Source organism: Nelumbo nucifera, chromosome 4, assembly GCF_055504915.1.
Source record: "Nelumbo nucifera cultivar China Antique chromosome 4, China Antique-T2T, whole genome shotgun sequence".
In the NCBI taxonomy this organism is placed as follows: Eukaryota; Viridiplantae; Streptophyta; class Magnoliopsida; order Proteales; family Nelumbonaceae; genus Nelumbo; species Nelumbo nucifera.
The window spans coordinates 13,179,006-13,201,104 of NC_142652.1; the positions used below are offsets into that span (position 1 = coordinate 13,179,006).

At 38.0% G+C, this 22,099-nt stretch overlaps 2 protein-coding genes across 4 annotated transcripts; one reads left to right on the plus strand and one right to left on the minus strand.

The window, feature by feature from the left end:
- Positions 1-126: 126 nt before the first annotated feature.
- LOC104607954 (peroxidase 41-like) lies at positions 127-2,083 on the plus strand. Its single transcript, XM_010273752.3, has one exon. The coding sequence runs from the start codon at positions 680-682 to the stop codon at positions 1,673-1,675; it is 996 nt and encodes a 331-aa protein (XP_010272054.1). The 5' UTR covers positions 127-679; the 3' UTR covers positions 1,676-2,083.
- A 2,074-nt stretch (positions 2,084-4,157) lies between these two features.
- LOC104607955 (chaperone protein dnaJ 16) lies at positions 4,158-15,652 on the minus strand. 3 transcript variants are annotated; one of them, XM_010273753.3, is made up of 12 exons: positions 15,054-15,652; positions 13,059-13,182; positions 8,965-9,047; positions 8,736-8,847; positions 8,528-8,632; positions 7,340-7,390; positions 5,734-5,823; positions 5,521-5,629; positions 5,270-5,418; positions 5,119-5,172; positions 4,746-4,975; positions 4,158-4,665 (listed from the first exon to the last, which is right to left on the minus strand). In XM_010273753.3, exons 1-11 carry the CDS (start codon positions 15,194-15,196, stop codon positions 4,751-4,753), a joined length of 1,245 nt encoding a protein of 414 aa, XP_010272055.1. In that variant the 5' UTR covers positions 15,197-15,652; the 3' UTR covers positions 4,158-4,665; positions 4,746-4,750. The 3 variants fall into 3 exon arrangements, with proteins under 3 accessions (XP_010272055.1, XP_088759656.1, XP_010272056.1); XM_088903530.1 differs by having other exon boundaries at positions 4,158-4,572; positions 15,054-15,643; XM_010273754.3 differs by having other exon boundaries at positions 4,158-4,678; positions 15,054-15,643.
- Between the last annotated feature and the right edge of the window lie 6,447 nt (positions 15,653-22,099).

Below are 22,099 nucleotides of genomic sequence, written 5' to 3' on the forward strand. Positions count from 1 at the left end.
AAAGAGTAATTGCAACCAATAGGATAACGTGTCAAGATGTAGCCAGAAGGTTGAAAACAGCCCAGGCTGTCGTTTCCAAACAGCCAATGCCAATCCAAGGTTTTTTCTGACTGTCTGAGTCTGGAGAAGGAGGAGCGCAATCCACGCTCAAAAAGAAGAGCTCGTCCCCTCCTTCCCTCCGTCCGCCCCTAATAATCGGAATTCGGAATCCGGTAACGACCAGGCCAGGGTCGCAGGGTCCACACCCTCCCCTGTACTCCACCTCTACGGCTCTGGCTCTCTCCCTTTTTTTGATGTCTGTTGACTCTGTTCCATCTCCATTTCCCCACTAAAAGAAAACGCAGAAACAAAAAAGATAAAACAAATGTTGGAATGAAAACCAAAAGTCTAATAAGAAACTCGATTCATTCTCTTTCTTCCAAATATAGCCCATGTCTCCCTAAAACCCCTCTCCTCCACAACACGCCTCCCTCTTTCCCACTCTGCTTTTCTCCTCCAAATCTAGTCCCATTTTCCACAAACGAAGCAGATCTGCTTCCTCTCCATCTCTCCCTATTTCCCATCCTTCGCCTGAGGAAGCAGGTCTCAATCGTCTCCCCCTCCCCCCCATCCCGCCCCTGCTCCACCCACGCCCCACAAGAGAGGATTGTTGGTGTTATTTAGAGTGAAGCAGTAAATAATGGGGGCAGCGGCATTGCCTTCTTTACTACTTGGGATCCTTTTTGTTTCATCCTTCACCATCTCACCTTCTGAATCCAAGCTCACCACCGACTACTACAGCAAATCATGTCCCCAATTCGAAGATACCATTCGAGAAATTGTCACCAGCAAACAAATCACCAGCCCCACAACTGCCGCCGGCACCCTCCGCCTCTTCTTCCACGATTGCATGGTCGAGGGCTGTGATGCTTCAGTCCTCATTTCCTCCAATGCCTTCAACAAAGCCGAGCGCGACAGCGACGTAAACCTCTCCCTCCCAGGCGACGCCTTCGATCTCATTGTTCGCGCCAAGACCGCCCTCGAGCTCACTTGCCCTGGAGTTGTATCCTGCGCTGACATCTTAGCCCATGCCACCCGTGACTTGATCACCATGGTTGGTGGCCCTTTCTACACTGTCCGTTTGGGTCGCAAGGATGGTCTCATCTCTCAGGCCAGCCGGGTCGATCTCCCCACCGTCAAATCCTCCGTCTCCGAAATGATTACCTTCTTCGCATCCAAGGGGTTCACTGTCATCGAATTTGTGGCCTTGATGGGTGGCCACACCATCGGATTCTCTCACTGCAAGGAGTTCGCCGGCAGGATCTACAACTACAGCAAAACTTCGCCTATCGATCCCACCCTCAATGCCAAGTACGCCGAGGGGCTGAGGAAGGCATGCGCCAACTATGAAACCAACCCCACCATGGCCGCTTTCAACGACGTCATGACGCCCGGCAAGTTCGACAACATGTACTACCAGAACCTGCAGAGAGGTTTAGGGTTGTTGCAGATAGACCAGATATTGATGGCCGATGCCAGGACCAAGCCATACGTGGAAATGTTCGCAGCAAATCAGACTGCATTCTTTCAGTCGTTCAGTCATGCAATGGAGAAGCTGAGTGTTCTTAGTGTGAAGACCGGACGAAAGGGGGAAATCCGTCGCAGATGTGATTCCTTTAACAACATCAGAACTTGATTTGGTTGGTTAACTTTGGTTCTTTTTTTTCTTTTATTAAAAAAAAAGGAATCTTTTATTATTTATTACAATGGGTGGTGGTGAGCTGATGATGATGATCGATTGATCGACCCAATCAGAAAAGAGAATGAGGGAAGAAAATGATGATGAATATTCTTTGCTTATTACCAGTTGTTCTGTTATTTTTTTTATCCTTCATCGATCTGATAAAATATTAGATTTTCTATCTTTATCTTTGTCTTAAGAATGTGTATGTGTAATTTTATAAATTTACATCTACATTGGAATAATTTTTCCTCAATTGAAATTGGGCTGGCAGGAGTTGTTCTTGGGGAGGCATAAAATCAGAAAGAAAAAAAATAATAAATTATTAATGGAGACGATGTTGATATTGTTTTTCCATCTCAATCTACTCTTGCTATTTTTTTTCTTTCTTTTCTACCATTCTATTTGTTTCTGTACTACATACGTGAAATAGGGAATAATCACGTTGACGTTGTTGTGGATTATGGGGAATGAATCCATCCTGGATTCGAGTCTGGATCTCTGGCCCACACAAACTCTGCATACATGGAAAACATCTCATCCTTATAGGAGGGAGATAAGTTTTTTTTTCACCAAAAAAGAAAAAGAAAAGATCAATTTTTCTCCATTATTATTTCCGTCGTCGTTGTTCTTTCTTTCCACAAGGCACCAACTCAGGTTTTAATTAAATAGGCTTTTAACTCTTTATGGGTCTCACTCCATCCTGTAGACTGGATCTGTTTCTCACATGCACACCATGCATTAGGAATAAGGTTCAAAGTATCGATATGTATCGGCCAATATGTATCATTCCGGACCCCTCCGATACGCCCTTATAATGGGTGTGTCAGGGGTCTAACCAGTTTAGGGGATGAAGGAACCATAAACTAGCCCCCTAAACCGGTTTCAGAAAAAAAAAACAGTATTGATTCGCTCGATATGCCCATACCAACATATCAAGCATACTGATATTTTGAACCTTGATTGGGAATATATCCCATACTTATAAATTATTATTCACAAGAAATGTTTTCTATGCACGGTGGATGTGCATGTGAGGTGCCCAAGTGTGAGGAGCAAATCCTGTTCCTCCTGTTTGTATATGGCAAGTCCACATCGGGGGAACAGGATTCAGTCAGAGCAAAGTCCATTCGAACAGCCATCATAGCCTTGCATTGGGAATATCTCCCCATGAAATAAAGCATAGAAGTACAGAAATATTCTCGATGCAAGGCTATAAAGGCTGTTCGAATGGACTTTGCTCTGACTGAAGCTGACCTCCCACATCGGCTATGACGATCGTAGAACGAAACGTGATTGGATCTTCGAGAAAGAGAGAGAGATCAGCACAAGTTATCTTCTTAATATAAATTAAAAAAGTTTACGGAGCGTTCTGGTATTATGGGGGAGCAAAAAGGTAAAATACTTAAAATACTCTCAATTTTCATAAATTGACCTAAACTTACCTTGAGTTTTTAAAAAAGATTAAACATATTTTGTGGGATGGACTTAAACTATCTTCCACCATATATGAATTCATTTAAAAATTGTAAATCCTATTATGCTTTTCTAGACAGGAAATTGGAAACATGAGAAATGTGGAAAAGAAAGAAAAGAGTGACAATGCAGACCATTTTCACTGGTTTCAAGAATCCTTTGATACATGAAGAAGAAAAAAAAATCCCGAGTTAGAAATAAGGTGGAGCCACAGATGGATATTTACAAAACTTCAATCGTTATCTACTTTTGTAAGCATTGCCACGTTTCTTTGTTTATTTCTATATTTTTCTTTTCATCCTATATTCCTATTATTGGGGGTTGGAGATTTTGTGTTTTAGCGTTTTCTGAGATTTAAGTTTTTTAACCATATGCCCGTTGCTCCCATGAAATTAAAAATATTCAGGGTAGGCTTTAAAATTTTGAAAGAAAATAAAATATGAAAGTCGATATATATTTAAATCTTTTTGAAAAACTCAAGAGTATGTTTAAATCTTTTACCCTATTTTAGTCTGTTTCTCTAAAAACGTTCCATACTTCCATTGAAAAGTTACCCACTGCCACCTTAATGTTCTTATCCACCATAAAACCTAGCTTAGCTTCTTAAGCATAAGCATATATAGCTTTACAGTACCTGGCTTTACTATATGATTGCCGATACTTGCCTTGGCCTCACCTCAATACGACCACCTGACCATCCCAAAATTTTATTTCATTTGTCTTCCTTATTTTCCTCTCTTCCCAGAAAATATAATTAACCTTCACTTATAAACCGCTTTCCAATGTCGCTGCGTCCGCGTAGGCGGGGCCGCAAACACCAAAAAAAAATCCCAGCCCCATGACTAGGGGATCTCATGGCATCGCTCGCTAGTCGCTTCCATTCATGACAAAAGTTTCAGTGAAAACATGGTCAATCCAGAGGCTTTATGAGCTATATATATGTCACATCCCTTGAAGAAAATGAAAGAAAAAGCAGTGTACTGGAAATATAAAAATACATGCAAGACGCATGATAGGTTATAATTCACAGCAATTCCTGATACACATCATACACGATAACAACGTATGGTAAAAAACCACAATCGTCATCATCATCTAAGCTTTACCCCAATCATATCGGTCAGCTACATGAATCCTGTTTCGCCATTCTATTCATGGCAAAAAAAAAGCACAATAAAGGATAAAAAAATACAACTCTGACCCAAGGCACCCGGAGAAAAAGAAGCTTTTCATAACAAAATATCTGCTACCCTTTACATGCTGCAGTAGTGAAGACATTCTACAAGAACCTTTGCCTCCACTCTGTTGTTTGTCCGTACAGGCTTGGACAGGAGAAAATTGTTTGGTTTCATACCTGCGTGAAAGCATAGCCATTGCTATGGAAGAACATACGAGCACAGATACAGTAGAATCATCAACAATAAGCTGCTGGTGGAAGTTTCTCCACAATTGTTCAAGTAAATACACCCCTACAGGATGAAACTTAACCTTTTATTAATTGGATTAGATTCATTATACAACAAAATAATTTTTAAGTTAGATATCCTACCATATTCAACAAGGCTTCCTCTTGTCCACCTTCAAGTGTAAATTGTACCATTTCTTCTTCTTTGACCGATCCCTTGTCATGGGCTTTTTATCCTTTGCTTGGCAATCATCTTCCCCCTTTGATTCCTTGAAGGAACCTCTAGGTTTGCTCCTACTTGAACTCCGTTTCAGAGGTGGAGATGTAGAGTACAGAGCTCGAATTCCATTCCATTGTTTAAGAAGATCATCTATCTGAAGATTGAATGAAGAACATGAAAGTGATGAGACAATCCGTGTTATTTTTCCTGGTATTCCAATTTAGCTGAAATCTACTCTGATTTTGACTGTTATCTAATTAAAACCATAGACTAAGAAAGCATTAAGGATGAACTCACTGCTTGCATTTCCCGAGCATATCTACTAGTCATCTCTGTAAATTGTGACAAAACCTGTAATACCCCAAATCATAATGAACTAAAGAAAGAATAAAAGGAAAAATACTTGTTTGTTCAAGGGAGTAATAAATGAACAGAAAGTGATCCAAACCTCTCTGTACTCTGTTTCAAACTTGGAAAGTTCTGCCCTCTTACTTAGAATTTGGGCTTCTACAGCTCTGAGTTTCTCCTTTTCCTCTGAAAATGGTGCAGCACAAATAGCTTCTATTGTATAGCTTGCACTTTTGAAAAAATTGTCACCTGAAATTATGTAATATAACACAGATAAACAGTGGGTTAAGTACATCAATGTGCATAAACAAGAAAATGTTAAGCCTAACTGGACAGGAGTGAAAGAATGACCATAAACAGCAAAGAAGTGAGTGCCAGCTTGTAACTCAGTTATTTCACATGGCTGGAATCCATCCAATTTTTTAAAGAAGGCTGCATCAGGATCTTTGGCAGCTGCCATCTAGAGTCACCAAAATTTGCAGCACAAATAAGGATTAAAGATGAAAGTTTTGTTTGAAAAGTAAGAACTAGCTGGTAAAACTATTTGGAATGTCATTTACTCACCAAGTTGACTGTTTGATCCAACCGGTAAACAGGAAAACCAAGAAAGTACATCCCAGCAGATGTAACTTTTCCTGTTTTTGCACTATCCTCCTATGCCAAGAGGAAATTAGGTTAGTTATACAAGCTGTCCAAGCAAATACATTTTTTAAATCTGCACACTAAATGGATTAAATGGAGCAGCTAAATTGCAACTTACACAGAGATGTCATATTATACATGAGGCAGCATGGATAATGTAAGGGCATGCTTTTTTTTTGCTAGGAGAATGACAAATAAAATGAAACCAAGTAGAAAGTGAAATGAGTTATAAATGGATGAGCATGACTGGGATATGCAATATGTACATTAAAATTGTGTTTTGAGTCTTTTGACATGTCCACCTCCAATTGCACTACCGTGCCAGAACATGTAAATGTAATTCAATTTTGTTGATAGCAAGAATTTTTTAACCATGTCCTATATCAATTGGGTGAAATAAGAATGAATAACTTCACTCATTTTGTCTCCTGTCAGGCACTAAATTGTCAAGATTCTGTTTGTTTCTGTGTAAAAGAGGCAGAAATGCTCCAGCCAATAAATCTTCAGTTATATATCAATGTTTTGGGGGAAAACAGAAACAGAATTGCTTTCCCCTCTGTGTGGTGGGTCAGCAGTTCAACTGTCTTGGTCAAATTGGTCAACCCATGACATCATAAATCATATAATAAGAATATATAAAAGATAAAATGCAAAAAAGGAGAAAATTACAGAAATTTTGCAGAAAAGTTGAGCATGTTTCTAATATTATATATTCATCTTGAATATTTTTTTGTACAGTTGTTGAGGGTCCCTCTGCCTCAATAGTAATAAAATCTCTCTTTTCGCTTATGAAAAAAATCATGTTTAAGTATTAAATATGAATAAGTGTGGCAAAAGAAAATTATTCTTATTAATGATTGAAATGGCTAAAAATACAAAACAAAAAGATTAAATTTCTAACTCATGATCTGCTGAGTGAGACAAATTGTTTGACAGTATGACCGATCGGGTCACTGGATTGTTGATCCAGTCAATGTTTCCATTCTTTTCTGTGCAAATAAAAATTTTAGGGGCTAAACAACCCCTAAAACCTGGCTAGGAATAAATGAATAAGCCTTCTCAAGCAGGTGCTTAGAGCCCACTTGGGAGGGTTTAGCTTTATATGTAGCTGCTTTGAAGAAGCTACTGAAAGAGGTTTGTATAAACTGCCACGTGAATGGCTGCATGATGACCAAATTTCACTCTCTGCATTATTTTATCAAACATACATCATCATTTAAGCTTTGTCCCATCTATATCTGTCAGCTACATGAATCCTGTTTTGCCAGTCCATTCTGTTTAGTGCCATGTATCCATTGTCTATCAAACATTGCTTATATGATATCCAGGTGGATCCCACCTTGCAAAGCCAAAAACATAAAGCATGGAAGCCCTCCCAAATGGAACTTATTTTAGCTATTAAGCAGCTACATTACTTCATACCTTCAACTTTGAAGAAAGTAGCTATAGGTCACTACAACTCATCTAAAAGAATTAAACAGGCATTTCGAATTACACTATTAAAGAACTCTATGAAAACTGTCTTTACCTGTAATGCAAGACTTAAACCACCATTATCTTCCTGCTCAAAGTACAATAGCTGCACATAAAGCAATCCCTTTAGTAATCAGGATAACCATGTAAGGTTTACAAAATAGATTTTATACAATTAGTGAGATGATAAAAAAAACATGCATAGAAATCCAATAACATCAAAACAGAAAACAAGGGAAACACTTCTGGGTAACACAGACATGATAGCTCCAAAAGGTGTAATAACTTTTGGATCCTTAAAAAGAATATTAGCAGAAATTTATTAATATTATGCTCAAAACCTAAGTTGACAATCTTGGACTAGGATTCATGTTCAAAGCTTTAAGTTCCCGATAGAAGCTAGGTTTTGGTGTTTTGCAACTAGGACTATCCCATTCTTTTGCCGGATCCCATATGAAGCCCAACAAATATCTAAGCTCACTACCCCATCTAAATAACTGCCTTTCAGTAAGCACCACTATTCTAAAACACAATTATCTGGACTTTGCTATTTAACTGATAATTTTATTGGGCTAAGTCTTATATGCCAGGATGCAAGACTTGGGAAATGCTGCTGATCAAAAAAAAAAGGCTTAGGAAATGTTGCAAAGTAGTGTTCTTCATAGTTCAGGGTTTTGAGGCCAGTCAATTCAGTGTATAGGAGAAAGAGGAACTATTTCGTAATGGTATAACATTAAATGTTTTTATTCACAAAAAACAATTCTTTTTTTAGAGGGAATACTCATACACATAATTTTGGATTTAATAATATAACATGGTTCGGAGTCAGTTTATGCTCAACTAAGATATGAAAAATATGCAGTCAATTCAGTGTACAGGAGAAAAGGGAACTACTTCGTAGTGGTATAGCATCCAATGTTTTTCTTTGAAGTCAACTTATTTTTTCAATCAGTTTTGAACTCAATTTATTCTCAACCTAGATATGACAAGTATGCAGTTCAGGTCCTATTCTATCAAAAGCCTAAGATATTACATACTTGTCCAGTTTGTATCTCTTTCTCAAAAAGGATTAGCCAAATTTGACGTCATTTTTATTGCATACTTATCACATATTATCAATTTTTTCTTAATAATGGAAAATTTAAGTCATACATGTTTCATACAGTCAGAAAAAGAAACAAAACAGAGAAATCATGTATTTGTTGTATAAGACATTTTTCATGGAATTATACTTTGCACAAACCTTGAATTTGCTTTTATCTGGCGACTGCACTCTACAAACAAACCCAGCTTGTGCCTCCTGTTCTGTTATTGTTACAGAATAGAAGTGAGCACATTGTTTTTCAACCTGTGGAAAAAAAAAAAGAAAAAGAAAAGAAAGCTTCAAGTGCACCCACTAGATTTAAGTAATAGTTTAACAATGAAAAAGAAAAGGACTGAAAATGCTTCACCTTCCTAAACAGAGGTTGCCCTAGCTGAAGAGGACGAATGGTAACTAGTCCATTGAGTGCTTCCTCCAAAATAGTTGCTGATACAGTAGTCTTAATAGGCACACCAAGTTTACTATCACGCATGTACACAGAGGAGTAGCAGTGATAACATCAATTCAAGGCCAAGGTTCATGAGTACCGTGAGGCTTTACTTTAGTGAAATGCAGAGCATCATTTAAAATGGGCTTACCTAAACAATGCAGCAAACATGGTGTTCACTGCTCCCAAGCTTGAAAGATCTAGCTCCAATTCTTGGCTATCTGATTCTATAGCCTGGACAAGAGTCATTTATATCAGATTTCAAAAACCTTCATGTCATACACATACATAACCATATAGCTTTTTTCATACATTTTGAAATGTTTTGTTTCTTTCTCGATATACTTCCCAACTTAGGAGGGAGTATCAAACTATCAATCTCTCAAATGAGGAAAATGTTCAGTTAAAGAAGTTTTGGTGTGTGGGTTACAGACTGTGGGCCTCTGTATGAAGCTTGTCTATTGGCATCCCCCTCTGCATAACTATGTGGCTCTTAATGTTGATGGAGGCTTGAGAGGGAACCCAGGGCATGGAGGCGGTGGAGGGGTTATTAGAGATGAATGTAGGAACCTTCTTGTGGCCTTCTCTCATTATTATGGTATTGTTTCTAATATGGAAGCAGAGGCCAGAGATCTCTTGATGGTCTTCATTTCATAAATGATTTGGGGTCTAGGAATGTGGTTACTTACTCTGACTCTCAGGTTTTGGTTAATATGGTGAATGGCATGAACAACAAGTCCTGGAAACTTTGGTATTTATTCCACCAAATCGCAGAGTTGGTGGTTAGTATCTCTTGCTCAATAATTCATAATTGCAGGGAGTCCAACAAGGTGGCAGATTATTTAGGAGAAGTGAGAGATGACACCTTGGGTTTATCCTACATTAGATGGTTTTAATTATGTTCCTTTGCTCTTTCTAGTATGCCTCAGATTGGTTTCCTTTGTATATTTTATGAGCCAAGGGTACACTATATGTTTTCTCGAGGGGTAAGGCTTTATGTTCCCCCCCTCTCAGGTTATTTTTTGTTTCATTGATAAAATTGCACAGTGGCCGCCCCCTTCACCAAGAGAATGCTTGGGGTTAAGAAAGAAAAGAATTTTTTTGTTTCTAAAATAGACTATTTATGCAAGCATTCACATAAGAATGCTGTGTTGGAATAATCTACATGAAGAGAGCTGGCATATTCATTGCATACAACTTAACTCAATTCAACTAAACCTTGTCCCAACTAAATGGGATCAGCTACATGAATCCTGTTTAGCCATTGTGTTCTGTTAAGTGTCATTTCCATTGTTCATCATCATCGTGCATTCCTTATCCCAAATATATGGGGTCAGCTACATAAATCCTATTTCACCGCTCCATTCTATTTAAAACCATATAAATCATTTCTTACTACTTCTACCCATGACCTTTCTGGTCTACCGCCTAACCCTAGCCATAGTTGTCAAGGCGACACCTAGGCGACAAGGCGCCCTTGGAGGCTCCCCTCACCCAATCGCCAAGTAGTTTTGTGCACTATGTTATAAAATACTTTAATATTTTTAATTTTTTCACATTATAATTACAAAATAGGCATTATTAAACTAGAATACTCATTTTATGTGTTTATGTACTAATTTCTTTTTATTATTTCTTATTTGTTAGGGTTTAATCAAAACAAACATTTCTAACTGCTGTATTGAACCCATGGTTCAAAGTATCGATACACTTCTGTGTATTGACTACGGGTGGCAATTTTTCACCCAACCCGCCCAACCTGCCCATTTACTTGGCGGGTTGCAAATGGGTTGACCAACCATTGGATCAATTTATATGGGTTGGGTTGGGTTGGGTTGTGGATAACCATTGGGTTAACCACTAAAGATATAATTATTAATTCCTTAGCCTTTTTTTTTTAATTTTCTTCATTTGAATGAAATAATTTATAATTAATGCATTAATTATCTATTAATTATTGACTAAACTTAGTTTTGTCTTGAATCAACAAACTTCACCCAAATCGATATAAATCCTAATCAACTTGACCCAAGTCTGGACCAGCTCAACTTGGTCTACATATGAACAGACCCGATCACCTTGGTTCGGCTCGTAATCTGAAACAGGTCCCAACGGGATGGTTCGATCCAGACCCAGTCTGACCCAAAATACACCCAGCTTGCTTTGCCTGGTTTGGATCGCCTTGTCTAGCCCGTATCAACACAACTCAACCCGAATCTAGATCAGTCCAATTTACTTCTCTTGACCCGCTTCGGGCCAGTTGGTTCGGTCCCAAACTTGTGCACAAACCTGATATGGGCCGATCCAAGTCAATCCGCCATTTGACTGAACCGATCCAGTCTGGTCTGACCAAACTGATCCAGATCTAAACGGTTCAACCATCCTTGATGTGATTAGCTCAAAGACAATCCAATTAGATAGTTCAAGTTGGCCTGACCGGTTTGAACCTAAGTGGTTCAATCAAACTCGAAACCCGAACATAGTCAAATGACTTCGCCGCTTGTGTAAAAATAATATGCATGTAATGTGATTTGAACCTTCATCACTTGTGTAAATAGCAACTACTATTACCACCAAGCCATGACCAACTTATTTGTTACGAGGGAGTTAGTTTTTTGTTTTAAGTACATAAATATAAGATTAATGGGTTTGGGCGGGTTGGATTGGGTTGAAGCGGGTTTGGGTTGAACCCAACCCATTTAATTTTATATAACTGGGTCATTAATGGGTTGGCAGGTTAGATGGATTGGGTTGAAGCTCAACCCAAACCAAACCCAACCTAACCCACCCAATTGCCACCGCTAGTATCGACAAAGGTGTATCAGTACTTATAATGATACTCCCTCTATTTTTTTATTTCTTTGTTTTCAATTTCATTTTTAACTATATATATATATATTATTTTAAAAAATGGGTTCCCGAAAACACCTATAAACATGTGTATTGGGTTTGGGGCGCCAAAGATACAATACAATACACCCAATAAGGGGTGTATCATATCGAAGTTTTGTTCCTTGATTGAATCCTCAAAGATTTCAGAACCTGAACCAATAAGCAAGGGAAGAACTTCAAATTTTGTCTAATCAACACATTTTCTTCTTTTCTTTTTGTAAAAGGTAAGGTACTTTATTAAATCAAATAACAATACAAAGGAGCCTAGGCCAATAGAGGCAGCCTAGAGCCACCTCAGATTACAAACGCATCCAAGACTGAGAGCTAAACAACAATCGCATGTACTGATTTTTAAATTCCTCTGTTACCAACACCCAAGACAGTAATTTGCCCACAGCGTTCTGCACCATTTCCTCTAGAGATTTAGCTTTACCCTGGAAAATTCTGTTGTTTCTTTCAGTCCAGATAGTCCAAAGAGCAGCAGCCGGAATAGTGTTCCGAAACAAGGTACCTTTCTTGCTGAGGCCCTCAATTCTCCAACAATACAGCAGATCCTTCACAGAATTTGGCATTACCAAACTGACTTCCAAGGCCTGAAGAAAATGCCTTCTTACAGATCTTCTTCTTCCACCTTTTCTTTTCTTCTTTTCCTATAGCAAAAGTAGGGGTTCAGCCTCTATATTTTTTTGAATTTTCTTTCCTTTGTTCCTTTTCTTCTCATAAAATGTTGGTTTTCTAAACTAAAAACATGAAATTTATACTTCTCTTATGAAAATTATGGATAATTATTAAGGAAAGATGGTTATGGAACCTAGGGAACTACCCTAGGATATATGGTTTTACTTAAAAAAATTCGTCGCCTAGGCGACTAGGCAACAAGGCACCCCCCTGTCACCTAGCCTCGCCTTGGCGCCTTAAAAACTATGCCCCTAGCTCTTCTAGCCCCTTCCACTTGTAACAAATCACTTCTTCTAATTGGAGCTGTTGGTGGTCTTCTATGCATGTGATCAAATCATCTTAGCCTACTCTCTCTCATTTTATCACTTATTGGATGTGATTTCCATTGTCATGGGCCTTTAAATCATTTCTCACTACTTTGACTCATGTCCCTTTTGGTCTGCTCCCATCGCTTCTAAACCCTTTAACTTGCAATAGATCACTTCTTCTCAATGATGCTGTAGATGGTCTTCTCTACACATGACCAAACCACCTAAGCCTACCTCCTATCAAATCCTGAGTAATAAAATATGAACATGGAATAGCACAAAGATGAGAACAGAACAGTCAATAATAACTGAACCAGCTAGCTTTGTGATTATTAAGTAGTCCATATTTGTATGCACAGATTCTTACATCAAAGCCAGACGTGTCATACTGACGTCGTTTGTCTGGATCAGACAGAATATTATAGGAAAATGTGACCTCTTTAAACATGTCAGCTGCCTTAGGATCATTTGCGTTTTTGTCAGGATGGTACCTGAAAAAATTGAATGGTAACAGCACCAGTAAATGATTCATGCATCAGAATATGATAAAGGTAGAACAAACAAGAAACAGAATGAATGAAGATTATAAAAGAAATTTAAAGTTTAGCAACATTGGCCCATATTATGGCCTGAGATGAGAGCACCATAGATAACCTGTTGTTATTGCAACTCAACACTCAATTCAACTAACACATAAAAATATGGCATTGACTAAGCTTTATCCCAACCATATGGGGTTGGCAATATGAATCCTGTTTTGCCATTATGTTCTGTTTAGTACCATATTCATTGTTAAATTACAAGCTCTTAAATCATTTCATACTACTTCAATGTTATATGGAACCTGGGTATATTAGACTTGCATAAGAAAGGGTTCAAGATTCAACCCCTTATAAAATGAACTCAAGTAGCAAAAAAATTGAAGATCAATTCCACCCCCCCCCCAAAATTCCCAGTGGCCAAACTCCACCTTCCAAATGCACATTAGAGTGAATGGAGGGACTGAACGCTGTTTTTATAATTTACTTATTGTCTTTTCAGTTTTCATATCTAATGAGTACATAACTGTAGTCTTCTAGTTCTTCTTGAATCTTATATGGACCCATCTACTCATTTTAAAGAATGAAGCATACTAGTGCAAAATGTGTCTCACTCTGACAATAAACAAAAAAAAAATGCAACACTTTTAAGCTTTCCCCCTTTTTTGTGCAAAACAAATAAGCATCTATTATACATGATAAATTTTTATTCTTTTATAATTCTTTTAACCAGCAAAGATACCATCTTATTCATCTATTTATAGCCAAATGCAGCACTCTGTATCCATATCACGTTCTCACACTAACACCCAGCCTATTTACAACATAGATGTACTTAGTGATAAAGACCAAATTTGCTAACACTCTTTACAGACGAAAGGACCTCCAAGACTGTTGGACTAGAACACATTGCAGTATCAGAGCCAGGGACACATCAATACATAGATCTCACTTGTTTGTAATGAACGTGCATATATCTCACTTTCAGATCAATGTATCAGAGTCAGGAAAACGTTGCATTGGAAATTCAGAGAATTTGGGAATTTTATCCAATTATTTTAACTTATCAGAGGTGTTAACTTTTGAAATCTCTTCAAATACCACAAGGTTGTACCGCATTAGATAACATTGTCAAAAGACTCGCACTATATTTTCTGTAAGACTATTGGACGTACCATGAATGTAGAAAGTAGAATTCTAGATATGGTCCAAATAGAATAGACATCAAAACAAGGGACAGAAAGAAGCTCAACCAAAGTATTTTAGTCTGGTTAAATAACAAGGTTATAATAAATTTCCTACGATATCCACCACCATGTACCAAAAGCTCGGAATGAGTTGGAAAGTTTACAAGAACTAGTTATTAAAGGATTTTCTGGAGGGAAAAAAATACCCACAGGAAGCCTTGTTCACTGTTTTGGTTCACCAAGGCAAAACCAGAAACACGCTGCATCAGAAACGTCCAAATAAAAAACGGAAGCCAGTGACTTGATAAAAGTACTCGTGCTTCAACACGATACCGTAATTCATTTTGTCAGTCTAAAAGGGATAACATAGCAAAAACAGTTACCAGTCATACCACCTATAAGATAACTTCAATAACTTCATGTCATCTCACAATAAACAGATTTAAATTGAAATTCAGCATATAAACAGAAAAAAAAAATTGAAATTTTGTTATCCAGATTCGTCACAACAATTGTAGAATCAATAAAACGAAGAAAGACGAGAGAACGAAGGCTACAAAACCTAGAAATAAAGACGGTAATGGCCTAAGTAAATTTTATACAAATCGAAGAAGAAAATGAAAGAAATTAGCTTACTTAAGAGCCATCTTTCGGTAGGCGCTCTTAATTTCCTGATCCGTAGAGTTGCGAGAAACGCCAAGGACCTCATAAGGATCTCTCCGCTTTTGCTTCGCAGCCTCGTTCTTCTCCGATTTCGAAGAAAAACCGTGAGCTGGCATCTTTACTCAGAATCAGATAGAAAGGGAAGCTGCTTCAGAAACCCTAAAAATATTTTTTTATGTGAAACGCCCGCAGGAAATCTCAGAGAGGTTCTGAAATCTGCAGCAGAAATTCAGTTCTCGATCTCCCATTTCTCTGAAATCTACCAAAAATGGATATTTTGATCATACAGAGAGAGGGAGAGGTTAGTGAACCCTAACGATGTGAGAGAGCCAGAGAGAGAGAGTACATGGTACATGGACCTCCGAGCTGGAAGTATGCAGGAGCAAACGAGGAGAGAGAGAGGACAAGAAAGCGAAAAAATGGAGGGGAAATTGAGTGGCACTTTAGCATCTCAAAAGGTATGTTTTATAAAATGCGCATGCAATGCATTTGATGTGCATTTGCAAGCAATTACTGCTGGAACTTTGGAAAATAAGAAGGGAAAATTACGCGCATTGCGCACCGAAGCGAATGAGTGACAACGTCAGACAAAATTTAAGGAGGCTTTTCGAAGTTCAAACTGGAAGGGTGGGAAACCCAGAGATAACTCGAGCCTCGACCGGACCCCATTCTGGCTTTGGACTCCATCCATCCAAGGGCCAAGGCGCTAACCGCGACAGCGCCACCAATCATCATTGTTGCGAACCCGGAGTCCCGAATCATAATAAATTTGAACCCAACCTTGGATTAGGTTATCATTACATTTAATTTTAGAGATGTAAAATGGGCCGTGTTGGGTCGGCATGTTGCGGCCTGTGTGGTTCACGAAAAATGAGGGTCGGGCTGGGGCGGGCCTCCCTCCCCTGGGATATTTTAGGGGTCAGCTCAGTATGGTTCATGGTCTGAATTCGTGCAAGCCTGTGCCAAGTTGGTTCGTGGGTTGAGCCTTGGGCCAGGCTGGGTCGTGAACCGAGCCAAAGTTTTTTATTTAAAAAATTGAAAAAAACTTAAAATTTTATTTTTATATGAATTTTGATGTATATAATTGCTTATATATACAATAATTAAATAAAATAGTATAATAAAATTGAAAAATGTATTTATCTTATTAATATATTATATACTATATATTAATATATAATTATAATTTATATAATATATTATATCTATAAATATATATATGGGTCGGGCTGTGGGCCGGGCCATGGGCAGCACGGCATGAAACGACAATGTGGGCCATGGGCAACACGGCACGATATGACAGTGTGGGCCGTACCAGCCCAACCCGCTGACCTAAAACCCCAAACCTGGCACGGCCCATACAATCATGCCATGTCGCGGCATAACCCATGAACCATCGAACTAGGCCAACTCAAAATTATATCGGGCCACTGGTGGCACAGTCCGATTTACACCTCTATTTAATTTACTATAAGATCTTTATTATATAAAATTTTGCCATGAATGAGATAGAATCTCCTCCAACTTGATTTAATACCGCACATCACATCATGAAAATGGGACCCATTATAAAAGTAGAACTGGTCTATGAGATGTGTGTTGTCAGGTCATATTGGTAAGCTGTTGAATGTATTTTGTTGATATTTGATTTGGCTGCTGAATGTATTTTATTGATAGAGGAGATTTGGACTGGCGTTTGGATCAAATACCTACATAGAGAGACGTTCCCAATATATGGTGGTGGTGTTATGTGGGTAGAGAAGTGAACATTTTGAGGATAGCAAATTCGGACTCCAGAGTGTTCAGACTCACCATTAAGATCTTTTTTTAAGTCATGATAGATATGCTCACAAAAAGAATTGTTCCAACATCATCTATCTTCTCACATTGCATTTATGGTGGGTTCCATTTTCATAATGGGTCCCAGGGCACATATCATGTTGGTACCGTGTTGGCATAATTTTGTTGGACTTGTGAGCATACCCCACTTCCATTTACCTATGTTGTTTTGATCAAAATAGGTTCCCATTTAATAAAATAATTGACCTTTTTAACCATAAAGTTTTATTATATGACGGGGCAATTTTGTTCCACAATGTTTTGTTCCAGATGGAGAGTTACTTATCTATCTCAAAGATGAGACCGGATCTGTTCCTCACACACACATCCTATTATGCATTGGGAACATCTCCCGTACTTAATAGTTATTATTCATGGGAGATGTTCCTAATGCACGGTGGATGTGCCTGTGAGATGCCCATTTGTGAGGGACAAATCCCAGTTCCTCAGAGATAGGTATCACTTATCCCACTTTGGAGTGGGAAAATCAACTTATCATATGATCCATCTTTACGAAAAAAACAAAATTTCCACCAACCAACTTCTCTTCTCTCCACTTACTAAAAATAAATGAAGCCTAAAAGTAAATACATTCAATTTTGGCTTGTAAAGAGTCCGGATCTAATAATCATATATAATACATCCAGTTCAGATCTACTCTCAATATTATGGTGAAATGTGCAGACACAAATCATTAGGACAGTTTTTGACGTAAAGAGATTCCAACTCAAATATGATGTCCATAAGACCTTATATAACATCTATTGTACTTTCATGTTGTCATTTGGGAGATGTTTCTGATGTGAAGTTGTAGTGCCTTGTGGCTAGCATGTGATCAGTAGATCCAAACTCACCTGCAAGAGTAGCCATTGGATGATATTATGCCTTTCGGGGTAAAGATAACAGCCTAATCACATTTCAAAATGGTATAAATACTCTTCTTTCATTCTATTTCTTTGGCTTTTTTTTTTCTGACTTCATGAGGTTATCCAATGAGCACAAACACCCCCTCCAAAACTTTAGTAAGGGAGAGCTCGAATATGCTGCTCACAAGTACTTCAGATGCTTTGGCTGCTGTAGTGTCTCGTGAGTAAGGTGTGAGTTTCGAGGAGTGATATGGGATTTGCTGCAAATACAAACATGCAAATCACACTATGTATAATCATGAGTGAATGTGTCAATCTTTACACAACCAGGTTCACACATTTACGTTTGCAGCACATCTCTATTGATGGCCCAGGGATTCTCCACTCTCCACTAAAACCACTCAAAGACCTTACGGAGCACTTGTTTATGTGAGACGAAGTGTGCTCTAAAAGAAGTTTATAAACAAGGGAAAGGAAAACGTAACTTAAAAGGTCGAAGCTGTCCTGATGAGAAATGATTGGGCAGGACAATGAGCCTAGAGCAACTCAGCCACTTATTTCACATTGTCTTTACTAAAGAAATCAAAAGTAAGAGGTACTCTCATGACAAACAAAAGAAAATGTATAAAAAAAAAACAGAATGCCTATAATTCGTCCAAGAAAATGCATCTGCGAGAATTCACATTGGTACCTCACATGCATATCTCAGTACACATTAGAAACATCACCCATACTTATCTAAGTTGTTATGTTCTCAATACATGAGTGACTTTCAACACCATTTTACTTTAAGACAGCTTGAAAGGAGTACAAATGTAAATATGTATAATGCAAAACCTTATATTTGGTATTATTTTGTATGTATTTGCATTATATATATTTGCATTTTTACTCCTTCCAAACTGAACCTAAAAAATTAAAAACACCATTGCCATTGCATTTGCAAACAGCCAAAGTTTCAAATTCTAGACTTTGGTCTCGTCTCATGGATTCCATCAGAGTTTGAAATGGCTTTATTTTTTATCTCTCTCTCTTCTTGGAACTTTCCACAGTGAGAAAAAGAAACGTATCTAGTTTATCGACGAACTTGGCAATTGGCATTGACAAATACTCCAAGTCTGAACCACGGATGACCTCTTTAATTAAACATCAAGAAGTCAACTTGTTTATTGCTATTCGTCTTATCCATCACTCCAAATTCTCATTTAATTCTCATTCATTATAGGGGTGCAAGTCAGGCGGGTTGGGCTGGGTTTATTATGGTCAACCTGGGCCTTGGGCCTAAATCTTAAATTTGGGCTTAATGTTTGAGCTCAGACAATTAAGCCTGAGGTAAGTCCAATTTTCCCAATCCAAGTTCAGTCCACATTGTAATTTAATGCATTCAGGTTAGGCTCGGGCCTAAGCCTGAGGTGACCCAAATTCAACCAAATAGGACAAGATCGGATCATGATCCAATCTATTTGCATCCCTATGCAAAATTAACACACACACATAGTTTGATAGGGCTCAAGCCAGGTTTGGGCTACCTAAGGTTAGGCCCTTGCCCAAAAAAAAAAACTCGATTTCTTGGGCCTGAGCCCAACTTGTGTAAAATTTCAGGCTGGGCTGGTTAAACCCACCCAAGTTGCACCCTAATTGATTATAAGCAACTGAACAAAGGTTAAAGCCCTCCCAAATAGGCCCTAAGCCTTTGTTAGGAATTAATTCACGCTTTTGTCTCATTATTTTTTTTCAACTTTTAGGCATTGTTCGCTTTTCAGTAAGTTACTTATCCGGGTAAATGCAGTTAACTGGGTAAGTTTTTCCTGGGAAACATTTACCTAGGTAAGTGCATTTACCCATGTTCTTTTATTTCTCATGTAAATAAGGCAATGACCATTTTTATCCATATAAATTCATTATTAAAATGAGCATTTTTGTCCCATTCAAGTATTGGTAACTTTCCCCTAGGTGGAAAAAATATTTACTCACCTAGGATATGGGTATCACTTAACCGAGAAAATAAACTTTCCCCCTAGGTGGAAAAATTATTTACCCACCTAGGATATGGGTATCACTTACCCGGGAAAATAAACTTTCCTTGATCCCCACATAAACATGAAAAAATAACATGGGATTCTTGGTCAATGGAAACCAAAATCCCATTGACTAATTTTTCCTCTCTCAAAATCCAAAAAAAAGAACACCCCCTTAAAAATAAATTCTATTTAATTGTAATATTCATTATTATCTTTGATTTCCACTTCTAGAAAAACTTTGAAATATTCTTTTGGCAGATATTCATAAATAAAGTACGGATTCACTTTTAGTATTCATTTTAAGTATTCGTCATGGTCCAACACACGCAAGGAAAGACCACCACTTACACACATTGACCGTGGAATGCCTTCTAATGCATACATTTTAAGCCTATTTGACCAATTCTAATCACCATCTTTCTTTTTTGGTATTACACATTAACATTTAATTAAAATTGGGAAAATTTTATTTCAATAACTTGAATTTTGGAGATCAGCTTCTATCGGGACAAATCTGTGCCCATACCATTTTAACAGCCTCTGTAATTTTGTATTGGGAATATCTTTCTATGAAATAAAGCACAGGGAGATATTCTCAATGCAAGACAGTAAAAACTGTTTAAATGGGTTTTGCCCCGATTAAAGCCCAATTCTGAATTTTGGGGTAGTGCCAAGTTGGTATCCAAACTTTTGGATGTGTCATTGTAGTACTCAGACTTTTAAAAAATATCAAATTGGTCCAAAACTATTAATGGACATTAAGTGTCACGTAAAAGGACAAGAATACCCTTAATCTATCATAATCCAATCTCTGACCTGTAACCACCTCCGAAATTGACTCTTAAATCATCTCACCACGCGGGTCCTCCAGTTTCACGGCAATAATCTCCAGTTTCTTTGGACGTTCATCATCCGTTCCATGCCCTCCATGCTCAATTTTACCAATCCATCTCCCTCTACGCTAGAATGCACCTAATTGACATTATGCCCATTGTATTCACCTTCTCCTCGATGCTCAGCGCTTGCGCACGATTCAGGCAATCCAAGAAGGCAAACAGGCACACACACTCAAAATTGTCAGTCAGGGCTAAGTTCATTCGAGCAGTCTTTACTGTCTTGCATTGAGAATATCTTCTATTTATGTGCTTTATTTCATGGGAAAATATTACCAATGTAAGATTGGGAAATGCTGTTAGAACGGTAAGGGCACTAATTTACCCTGATGGAAGCCGATCTCACCATTTCGGTAATAAAATTGTGCAGATTGCACCTTTCTCTCTCTCTGATACACTAATGATTAGCCCTCAGTCATCTCTTCCCTCTATCCGGATGAATCCGGAAATAGCTAATGAGGGCCTACGATGATAATTACACGATCCGATCATCTTGACTAATTAAATTTCTGAAGTGGGTTCTTTTTCGGTTGATTCCTCTGTTTTCTTTTTCTGCTCAAGCTTTGCTCTGTTAGTTGCCTTCTCTTGCAAATTTAACTTGTGCTTGAAAGCGATCAGTGTAGAGATGGGGTGTCGGCCATAGATCGATAAGGTATTGAGTCAGCAACTAGAATCGAGAAAAGAGTAATAGCTATTTAATGTAAGTTCCTCGGAATTTGACTAGTTTTTGTATGTGGTTATTTCAATTTTCTTAAAGATGTTCACCTGTGTCTGAATGGGTAATTTCTGTTGATGTTGATTCTCTCGTAGAATTGCATCCACTCACAGAAAGGCTTTCATGAGTGGGGGTTAACTTGTTATGGAGAAACCAGTGCTCGTCCTCAGCAAAAATGCTCGTTTCTATGCGATTGTGAAGCCAATTCACGAGGATGTGAAGCCTGAGAGGTGGGTATGTATGTAGTCTTTTTGTTTAGATTCTCTTTGCATTTTATTATTAGTTTTACAATTAGTCTGTTTCTGCTTGATGGGTTCTAAGTTAGAAACCCCTTCGGTTTTGCAATAAGAAGTTAGATTTGGCATCTATGAGGAGAGACAGTTTGCAGTTTCTATTGGATTTCCCACTTGTATTCTACAATATGCGCTTACTTTGATGTTGTTCCACCCAATGGGAGCTGCACCTTATTCTGAAAAAATCTTATTGTAAATCATAGAGAAGGTATAATCAAATCATAATATGAACCATATCTTGGATGTAAGATTATTTTTGTTTTTCAGAAATTTGTCAGAAATGACAAAGAGAACCCTCCGAAATTTTAAGTTGGTGCAGGTAGAAGAAATCATGGTCTCTTTCTCTCTGTGTTATTAGGTTTGGAGAGACGTGGAGTAACCATGCATCTCAA